The sequence below is a fragment of the Limulus polyphemus genome, unplaced genomic scaffold (assembly GCF_000517525.1).
Source record: "Limulus polyphemus unplaced genomic scaffold, Limulus_polyphemus-2.1.2 Scaffold3843, whole genome shotgun sequence".
Classification (NCBI taxonomy): Eukaryota; Metazoa; Arthropoda; class Merostomata; order Xiphosura; family Limulidae; genus Limulus; species Limulus polyphemus.
The window spans coordinates 13519-25044 of NW_013669453.1; the positions used below are offsets into that span (position 1 = coordinate 13519).

An 11526-nucleotide genomic window follows, 5' to 3' on the forward strand; every position below is an offset into this window, starting at 1 on the left:
TAAAATGTAATATAAATTGTAGAAAGTGAATTTAATTTGCAAACGTATTTATGGTCTTTGATATTGCCTCGTACTATTGACACTGACAGTACTGTGTACTCATCTTTCTATTGTTAGTCGCTGTAGGCTTGGGCTTTGTTTAAAAACTTAATAACAGGGATTTCAATTTCCTGTACAATAAATGAAGTTACTATACATTATATTATTCACTTTAAACATAACACTTGTATAACAAATAATTAAATAGACTAATTTCATACAAATTTGAAATTAATACGTTACTGTTAGTGATACTATATCAATTATATTACAACTTGTACAGTTATGGTATTGCAACTAACGTCAATAGTATTTAGGCACTACTAATACTAATACAATCAATTGGAAAACTAAAAAAAAAATTACATGTATTTATTGTGTTTAGTAGCCTAAGCCTTATTATTAATTAGTTTTTATATTACTGAATGGTTATTACATGTTAAGTCAGGAGGTCCTGAGGACTATATACTGAGGCTGACATTCATCTTTGGTCTTCTTTGAAAATAGCTGCAGATTATCAGCTGAAATGAGGGATATAAATTTATTAATGTACATTATTATTAATAATAAATAAGTCAATTAATAATTACTTAAATGATCATACAAGAAACAAACCATGACAATGATTGATATTCAAACACCACAACTTGTTTTAAGTAAAAGTTGGGTTCATTGGTTAAATTACACAGTGTTAAAAGAATAATAGTATATACCTGTCAGTTATTAAAAACTCAAATATTAATTGATTTTTAATATTCTGTCAGTTATGATGTTTGCAAACACCAAGAGTAAAAAAAAAAACTGTCCGAGGGTAAATTTCAGGGTATTCTTTATAGTTTGAGGTATGCCCAATGCTAAAGTTAAGACTGCACTGTCTACTTTTTTTTAATTATGTAATATGAGAGATAGTACACAGACAACATGGTCATTTAATCCTTTAGGGCTATCCCTGAACACCCATTCTTGAGAACAATGTAAAAGCTTAAATCCACCCTCGTTTGCAGGAAATTAATGCTTCAACTTTTAAATATTAGTAAAGTTCCAACCTCCATTGTTGCTGTTGGTAACTCACTGCATAAGCTAATCACAAAAATAAAATTATCTTAACTGTGTCTTAGCTTTTTAGCTGTGGCATAGCGGCTCATAGAATTGCTCCGAGTTTTTCAAGTACAAACTTTTTAGCTCATAGCTTCAACATCTCTTGACCAATTTGAGATCTAATTACAGTTTTGGGATCAGGAGGTCAAACCCTTTCAATTGATTTATTTAACCATGCCCAAGGTCTCGTAGATTAATTTACTCTAATTCTGCATAAAATAATTTCAGTTTGATAGTAGGCTGGTAGAGATCCTGATGAGTAATAAAATTGAATCAGATATACACACACTCCACGCATTGTACTGCTGGTGCACAAAAATATAGCTAATAAAAAGGGAAAAAAATGTCTTGTAGATTAATGTACTTTAATCCTGCCTAAAGGAATTTCAAGTGCTGTGGCTATTAAGGATTCCATCTTGTTTTACAATTAATTAAAAGACTGGTTTTCATTCAAATAGTAAAATAACTATAATGAGATAAAGGTAAATTTTTAGGAGAAGAATACCTGTAAAGGTAATTTATTTTTGCCCATGTTAAGTTATATGAATTTGTACGTGTTTGTTTATTTTAGTCTCAAGTTAACCTGTAATGAAATCACCTTCAAGTTTAATATAAGTTGATGTTTGCATTTGTTTAGAAAATAACTCCTGTTGTGGTTGAGCAGAGGAGAGGAAGGAATTTTTGGCTCGAACCATAGAAACTTGTAGTGTCATTTGGCTTACTTCAACTTTCGTACACTGTTATTAGTGGCTTTAATTAATATATATTCACATATTGGGTAATTTTATATTTTTCTGTTACGGCGGTCGGTGTAAAAAACTTACCAAAAAATCACTTGTTTTCTTTATAAGTTACATGGTGAACCTTAACAACAGTCAGTGGATTTATTGTATTATTGATGTGTATAACATTTCTTGTATGTATTGAGGACTCTGTAACCAACAAAGTGATGGATTAACAAGCAATTGGTGCATAAATAGATAATAAAAATAAGTTTAAAATGGGCCCTATCAGTAATACTAGGACTAAACCGTGACTTTAGATTGAGCTTGTCATATGTCGAAAACAAGATTACAAAAATGCATTTTTGCTTTACAATGGTTACACTAATTTCTGAAGAATAAGATTTTGATAGTCTGAGCTGAAATAATACTACACAGGTTTTTACTAGTATATAAAGACTCGTTACATGACTAGAAACTGACTTGTAATCAAATAACATTGATAGGAACTATTTATTTTCAAGTGTTATACAACAGAAATATAGTTATCATATGTGCATATTAAAATTGTTGATAATTTATTCAACAGTTTGAGGCAGAGTTTCGAAGGTTTTCTCTCGATCGCAGTAAGCTGACAGCATACGAAGAGTTTTACAAGCAGATTGAGCATTTACACAGGCTGTATGATTTACCATTTACACTCTGCTATACCGACCCAATTCATGGTGACCTGCTGCCAATCAATAACGATGACAACTTTGCACGGGCAGTGTCAGCTGCAAAACCACTGCTCAGAATTATAATACAGAGGAAAGGTAAATCTTGAGTTTAACTTCAACATTTTTTAATTACAGACCAATCTGATAAAAGCAAGGATCTGCACGTCATAAACGATAAAAAAAAAACATCAGAGAAACAGTTTAGAACTTTCAACTCACTGATATTTAAAAAGTACTGTCGGCTGCTAAAATATGAGATTCTCAAGTGTTGCTTTGCAGAAACAACTAGTGATAAAAATATATATATATATATAATGATGAAAATTTTAAAATTTCTATAATTCTTTTCGAGTAAATATTCATATTATTAAAATTCTAAATCCTTTCAAACTTCTTTTTAACCACCCTGTGTAAGACTATTTCCAATCTGCGTATCTGTAACTTGCATATTATAAATGGGCCTAAACACTCCTTACAGTCAGCATGTTTTTAACAAAGATTTTGGTAATCCACAGAGTTAAAAAATTGTAAAACACTGGTGTATAACATTTAAACTGCAAAGCTTAAACTTAACTCTCTTTTAAACAAGATGAAATTGAGAGGCTAAAAATCATTTTTGCATGTTTAAGAAACGTTTTATTGTTTATATTTAGATTTCATTGAAAGGTTGTGTTTAAAATACTGGTTACTGTTATTGTCTTACATGTTTTTTTTTGTGATCTTTCTTTTCTTTTGTACGACAAACTTGCAGGATTTCACCCAGGACTCTACAAGTAGGGTTTTTTTTAAGTAATTTCTGTAAAAGTTTTTTAGAAATAAGTAAAGAAAATTGATTATAAAGTAACATTTAAGATAAATTAAAAAAAGATATGAAAGTTATTAAAATCAAAAGAAAAAAATACAAATAAGCTAAAAAAATATTTGTAAAGTTTAACATAACTTTTTTATCATTAGCATCTGATGTAGAATAATGTTGTATATAATTATCGTACGGTTTTAAAAGTTTGGTATAATTGTTCAGTGACTTTTTCATGGTTTGAAGAAAACATTTTAATTGTTCAGATATTTTGTAACTATTAGATAATTCGTTAATTATTCATAAACAAACTATAATTTTTCTTATTACATGTTTGTTGATTAAATTTTACTTTTTTACAGGCATTGAAGTGGAAAAGTGTTTTACATCTCAATATTTAAACATATTTCCCTAACATTTGTTTATTTATGCAGAAAATGTCCGATCTGTAATTTTAGTTGTCGGTATACTATGATCAGTCAACTGATATTTTAGGCTTAATTTTTTTTAAAGTTAGCTCAGATTTGGAATGTAAATGTTCTAAAAATCCCTTGTTTATAATAGTCATAATTTCTTTCTTTATTTTATCTAAGACTTATAACTGTTATGCGTGATGCTGTAATTTTAGTTGTCGGTATACTATGATCCGTCAACAGATATTTTAGGCCTAATTTTTTTTAAAGTTAGCTCAGATTTGGTATGTAAATGTTCCAAAAATCCCTTGTTTATAATAGTCATAGTTTCTTTATGTATTTTATCTAAGACTTATAACTGTTATGCGTGATGCTGTAATTTTTGACTCTCATTTGGTTTTTAGTATAACGTATTCAGTGTCATATTTCTTTGGTTTTGTGATCTAAGTTAGTGCGTGGCTTTAGTACAAGCTCATAACAGTAATATAGATGTAATAAAGATCTCTTCTTAATTTTTGAGCATTTTTAGGACAGTTTTCATGTATTTCTTGACAGTATAATTAATTTTGCATAATGTTATACAATATATTAACGTAAATGTATAGTAGAGACAGTTGATGTGGGTGTTTAAAGCTTTTATTTAAAACACAAGACAAGTAACAATGTTTGACCTGTTTAGGTTATCATCAGGTTAAGATCATTTTTACATGATGATGACCAAAGCAGGTTGAAATATTTGTTACTTGTTCTGTTTTTAATACCCATAACAGCTGTCTCCACTTCGAGCGGGTTCCTTGACTTCATGAATTGAAGTTAAGTGTGTGGGTTACTTTTTCCTTATTACATTTTATAAAGTAGTATGGATGTCTTGAGGTTTTGGAGCTTTCACTTAACACGATTGAATATATTTGTCCTTGATTTTCTGTTTACAAAACTAGTGTTATTAAATTAAGTGTTCTCTTTGTGACAATGAGGTAATGTTCAGTGCACTTTTTTAATATTTCTGAAGGAGAGAGTTGGGAGCAGCTAAATGGTTATGGAAATGCCAGCAAAAAACGGAACTTTTTGAGTCAGTATCTTCTCCCGTCTACTCCAAAATCCAAACCACAAATTTCAATCAGTCTACCAGAAGACTTCCGTCAGGTGTCCTCCATTATTGATGTAGACATTGTTCCAGAGACATGTCGCCGGGTAAGATTGGTAAAACATGGGTCTGACAAACCACTGGGATTTTACATCAGAGATGGCACAAGTGTGCGGGTCACACCCCAGGGTCTTGAGAAAGTCCCTGGGATTTTCATCTCGCGACTTGTTCCTGGGGGTCTTGCAGAAAGCACTGGCTTGCTTGCCGTTAATGATGAGGTATTGGAAGTAAATGGCATCGAGGTAGCCGGAAAGACTTTAGATCAAGTGACGGACATGATGGTGGCTAACTCATCCAATTTAATCATCACCATCAGGCCAGCAAACCAGAGTTGTGTGTCTTATCCTCGGCGGGGGTCGATAGGTCGGTCTTCACAACTCTCCCACGGTTCTCAACAGTCAAATACATCACTGGCCAGCGATGATGACAGATACGATGAAGATGAAATCAGAGATCACACTGCAGTGTTGTACACTGAAGAAGATGAGGAAATTAAAAACAGCGACAATGGGGTTGTCACCTTGTAACATACATTTATACACGAGTCAGCTTTTATTTTTCATTAGTAAGATATCATGAATGTTTTCGATTTGTAAACCAGCCTCTTTACATTTTTATCTAATGGAGTGGTTTGACAGTATGTTGTATTAGAAGTTCTAATCTTATTTATAAGAAAAAAGTAATTTACTAGATCCTAGATCTTAATTTTTTATTAAAAGAAAAGGTTGATTTTAAGCATTGATTTACGAGTTTTTATTTCCAAATGTGTTTTTATTTTTACTTTTGATAAATAATAACTAATACAAAAGGAACTAATGGTTCTAATTTTATAAAGTAACAGAAATTATTTAAAGTATCTTGAATTTTATGAAAATAAAGTGTCATATTAAAAATTAATTTACGAGTTTTACTTTCAAATGTCGCACTATTATTTGTATGTTTGATAAATAATTCTAATTTAAAAGGAACTAATCTTTAATTTTTTTGGAATATTTATGAGTTTTAAAAAAGGGGAATATATTGAAGAAAAGTAATCGTAGATAAGTTTTATTTGTGCATCTGGTCTCCTGGCAAAATTGACACGTGTTTAAATTTATGAGGTTAGCTTTTAATCAACCAACATCAAACTATTTTCTCAATCTCTATAATTCATCAAATTGTACTTAAACTTACCATCCAGTCCCTCTGTTAAGTCGGGCAGTTTTTTTTTCCATGATGTTCATTTAATTCTTCTAGAATTTTCTTTGGCAAACATGGGAGTTTTTTATTTATATTTTTGTATGTGTTTATAAAATTGATCTTATTCATTATTTTTAAAATGATTTCTTTTATCTTGTCAATGAAAAGTCGGTGAGGAATGAATTATGTCTTATATAATCGTGGACTGCGTGAGAGAAAAAATACCAAACCAAGTGCAATTTTTGTTACGTTCACGTTTGTTTCGGGTCAGAACAGTTTGAAATAAATATCAGCAGTTCTTCTAAGCTGTGTTTGTAATTAGGAAATAGTTCTGGCTGAAGAAGGCCCAACAGTTACAGGTTGTAGGAATATTTGTGATGCAGACATAGACTTAGAAGAAGAAGAAAAATCCAGTTACAGATTGTAAGAACAGTAACGGAGTTGAAACAAAGAACATAGCTACAGATCATGTACATTATTAAGTTACATTAAAGTACTTTGAAACAACGAGAATAGATTAAAAAATTAAAATAACGGTTTTCAAATTTGAACAAAGACCACAAGCTAAGTTTTATGTAGGTAAAGAAGTAAACTTAAACTATAGACTGTAAAAGAGTCAGCGTAAGGTTTTTATCTCTGGTAGGAAGTATTAGTTAAATGGTGAAACACTGATCATGGAACTCGGAAGTTATGGTGATTTCCTCAGAAATATGAATTAAACATTTCAAACAAAAAATTATTAATAATGTCTGTAAAAAAAAAACAAAAATCCTAGCACTGGTAACATAATTGTTGTTTAGTGTATGTTGTAAGTGGTTTAATACCTTTCTTGTTTTGGTTTGGAAGTGTTAAGTTATGATGAGTGACATAATTTACTAGAAGAAACTGGATACGTAGAGTACTTGTTTAAATCTATTGTAATGAAAGTTTGTGTCTTACTTGCTATCTTGGAACATCTGTAATAATGCTTACGTGGTTGATGTTATCTCTTTCAGAGATTGAAGTTCTTGTCACCATTGTCAGTTTTAATTTTTTTTGTATAAATTCTTAAATAACAGTGAATAATAATATTGTATCATGGTTTACACTTAATATAGAGTGAACCTGTCGTCGTTAATGTGTGGAAGAGTCAGAACAGATCATTAATACAAGATATATGAATTTTTATATGTTACACGTACAAATGGTTATCTGTTTATTTTTCAGTACGTGCATCTGTGGGATTCATTTATTTTGTACGTTATTTGTTTCTTGAGAAATAATATTTGCCTAGTTGCGTCTATTGCCTTGTTTATAATTCTACTAAGATGCAAAAATTGAAACATTCCATTTTTACTATTATATATATGTATATTATAATTGTATTTGGTCACGAATACTGGTGAGTAAAACGGAGGATAAACAAAAAATTAGAATTTTCTGGAAAAGTAAAGAACGTTATTAAAAAAAAGAATTACTGAAGAGCGTGTAATTAGAAACCTTAACATAATGATGTATTTATATATTATCTATGGAGGTGGAACTGAATATCAGATAAAATTTAATAACTTACCAAGTTTTTCTCTCTTGGAGCAAATATTCTGTTATTTTTAAATTACTGATCCTAGAATCATGAAGGTGAGATAAGTTTTTATTATTTACGTCTTTATAAGTTGTAAGAAAATGGGAAATTTTAAATCAGCTCGTAATGTCCAAGGCTGCTATCAGAAGTCATAATTATGAAACAGTTGGGATGTTTTATTGTTAGTATTTAATTGTGTAATACCTGGATCACGTTTAAGTAAGAAGAAAAAAGTGAAATGATACATTTCAATCTATCTTTTTGTGTTTTTGAAAATCTATTGAACCCCAGTTTTTTCATTTTTTTTATTAACATCATTTAAAATGTTCTACATTACTGGAACCAGTATACAAGCTTCTTTCTGACTGTTACTGAATCCAAAGTATAGTCATTGTTTGTATTCGTAATGTTACTATTGCTGTTTGTAGAATCATTTTTGAAGGGTGGAATTTTTAATACTAGTTACGCAGTTCATGCAAAGAGTCTAAATTTCTGTTAAAAGTTTACCACTGAAAAATAATGTGTTACACTGTTTTCACGATGATTTGATAACTTCTAAACTTTACATTGTGGTAGGGGTCATCTAAATAGCTTACTTTCTTCTATAAAGCTTTCACATGAGACAGACACATTTTCAATTAAATTTTCATCTTTTTTCACAATAAACGCAGCTACAATGACATTTTTGATAATTTAAACTAACAGACTTTGAGAAAATTTTTTACATTTTTGTCTAAACTAATGTGCTAAGTTCAAAACTGTAAATCAATTAAGTATGTAAGTGTTCGTGTTAGGCAGCAGTTTGTGTTTATACTTTCTGTTTATTATGTCTGTCTGTGTGTGTGTGTGTGTGTAACGTTTGCTTTCCTGTTCGGTATGACTTTACAATATCAGATTTACTTTTAGCTACTTGAAAATGGAACAGCGGGTCTTTGTTGACTTGAAAGATAAAACAGAAAGTGTTATAATTACAGTACGTAAAGATTTGTTACATCGATTGAAAGTGAAAACAGAAAGTGTTATAATTACAGTACGTAAAGATTTGTTACATCGATTGAAAGTGAAAACAGAAAGTGTTATAATTACAGTACGTAAAGATTTGTTACATCGATTGAAAGTGAAAACAGAAAGTGTTATAATTACAGTACGTAAAGATTTGTTACATCGATTGAAAGTGAAAACAGAAAGTGTTATAATTACAGTACGTAAAGATTTGTTACATCGATTGAAAGTGAAAGATATTGGAGAAGGAACGTAGTTTTCATACGCTGTTTGTTCTTCTGATTCTGAATTTTCCGTCCAATAGAATAGAAAAAAAGTTACATCCAATCGGGTGTTAGTGGATCCGACTTCTTAGCTACAGACTTCGTTTTTCTAGTGTAGTTTTTTTAATATTACTAGTTCCAGTTTCCAGGTTAGTTTTCTGCTAGTAATACTTATGACTTTGATACTGACATATTTTTGTGGTTCTGTGTTTCTCTGTCAAACCCAGTTTTCTATTACTTTTTTTTCTGGTATTTTTTTTTTTTTCAAATTTCGTTTACATAGTCAACAAGAAAACACAATTTCAGTATTCCAAGTATACTGTACTTTACTTATTAAAATGTTTGTGATACAGCTTCCATATGCAAGAATGGGGTTCCACTACGTTTAACATTCCGTAGGAATTTTGTTGAAGAACATAATTTTTTATGTTTGATACTAATCTATTGTATTATTTTGTTGCCTTTAGTTGATTATATTTTTTGAAGTATAGAGTATAACTAGTGATGTTAAAATACATTTACTTCTTTGCAAAATGATTAAAAAAAAAATGTGAAAAACTATTAGGATACCTACTTTATAAGTTGGAATGATTTTCGATAGTGAATTTTAAGTCCCAGGGTAGGACTTCTATATTACTATTCTGGTATAGTTTTCATGAAATAAAACAGCATTAGCATACAAAATGTTACTCGTATACTGTATTTTGAAACTAGTATTTGTGTTTTGTAATATATTTCATACATTCCGTAATAATTTTGAAGGGAAAAAAAAATCAAATTTGGTAATGACAGAAATCAAAAATTTAGTTATCTAAAATGAAGTCTTGACAGTCCTGGTAAAGAACATTTATTTGTATGTGTATTTTACCCAAGATTACCCAAATATTTGTTTTATAACATATTTTTTAGACCTCAACCAAATATTTCACCAGATTTCCCTTTTTGTTGTTCAATACACATTTTTTTTATGTATTTACAGGTCATTTTCTCTAAGTGCCTTCAGTTTTTTTGTTTTAATGTTTGTTTTACAGTTAATATTGAAAGTTTAACAAAGTATGGTTATTGGGCTGATGTGCTTGTTATTCACATTTTGTGCAAAAGTACTTGGGTACACAATAAAAAAGGTTGCTATCAGTTTGCTGTGTCTTCACTTTTGTCATTTAGCTATTGTTGGGTTTATGGCCGAAAACATTAACAGCAAGGGTACCCGTCTGACAAAACAATGCATTCTACTCTACATAAATAAGAACAGTATATTTAATTAGCTATACTCAGTACCAGGTTTGTTTTTAGTTGTGCTGGGGGGGGGGGGGGGAAGAGATAATAAATAGGAATAGATGCATGTGATCTTTTAGTATATGGAGATTTTACAGTGTCTGTTCAATATAAGTATCATGAATAAACCATTCTACACATACAAAGATATTTATATATAAAGCTTAGAAAACAATGTAACACTAAGCCTAATCAACCAAATAAATTCTTGGAGTTTGTTACAGACGACCTGGTGAAATTCACAATAAGCATAATGAGGCGTTTTAATTTTGATCGTATAAGAGTCAAATGATGAAGGAGACAAGTTTTAAGAACTATTTGGGAAATTTTCATCATCATTATGTAGAGAACCTACTGGAAACTGCTATTTTTTTTTTATTTATTAATTTCTAATGAAGAAATGGTTGATAGGATAGAAATTGGGGAGTGTGGTCATGGCACCATTTTGGTTTTGATGTTACACACTGCATATGGAAATAATTAGATTTTGGTTACAAATTTCCAAAAAAGAAAATTGAGAGATGAGACAAGAATATTTTAAACATTAATCTTTAAATACTCAAGGTAGTCATGTTCTTTATAGAGCAGAAGGGTGGACGTAAGAAAAGTACCAGGTTGGCTCCCAATGCTTATAGGGGTTAAAATTAAACAAAAACATTGTAAGTTTAAGAATTTCTCACTGCTTTGATGGGAAACTTGGAGGATTACAGAAGATCAAGAAAGTTAGTCAAACAGGAAATTAATAAGAATATGAAATTTTGAAACAGTTATCTGTGGGATTTATGGATTTATTTCTGTACAACATTTTGTCTAACAGTGAGATCATTCTAATTTTCAAGTACGTCCAATCAAATAGCCCTCCAATTGCCACAGCGGTATGTCTTCAGACTTACAATGCTAGAAACTGGCTTTCGTTACCAGTGGTGTGAAGAGCACAGATAGCCCATTGTGCTTAATTACAAACAAACCAATCAAATATTTGATTTATGATATTACTGCCATCTGATTTTAAACAAAAATAACTTAATACAAATATAATGGCACTCCAGATGTTTTATTAATGTTAGGTTTTTAATTCTTAGTTCTTCCAGGTTTTTTCATTTTGTTCTTAGTGCTTCCAGATTTTTTTTCTTTGTTAGGTTTTTGTTCTTAGTGCTTTCAGGTTTTTTTTCTGTCATTAGGTTTTAATTCTTTTGTTCATAGTGCTTCCAGGTTTTTTTTCTGTTGTTTAGGTTTTAATTCTTTTGTTCTTAGTGCTTCCAGGTTTTTTTCTGTCGTTAGGTTTTAATTCTTTTGTTCTTAGTGCTTCCAGGTT

The 11526-nt window shown here is 30.3% G+C and overlaps 1 protein-coding gene across 1 annotated transcript in view; it reads left to right on the forward strand.

Annotated features, from left to right (window-relative positions):
* The window catches only part of LOC106470141 (partitioning defective 6 homolog beta-like), a 6661-nt gene extending 988 nt beyond the window's left edge, over window positions 1-5673 (forward strand). Inside the window, exons 2-3 of the mRNA XM_013930670.2 lie at window positions 2449-2674; window positions 4797-5673. Coding sequence (XP_013786124.1) covers window positions 2449-2674; window positions 4797-5458 — 888 coding nt within the window. The 3' untranslated portion in view covers window positions 5459-5673. The remainder of the gene's footprint in view (window positions 1-2448; window positions 2675-4796) is intronic.
* The last annotated feature ends 5853 nt before the right edge of the window (window positions 5674-11526 follow it).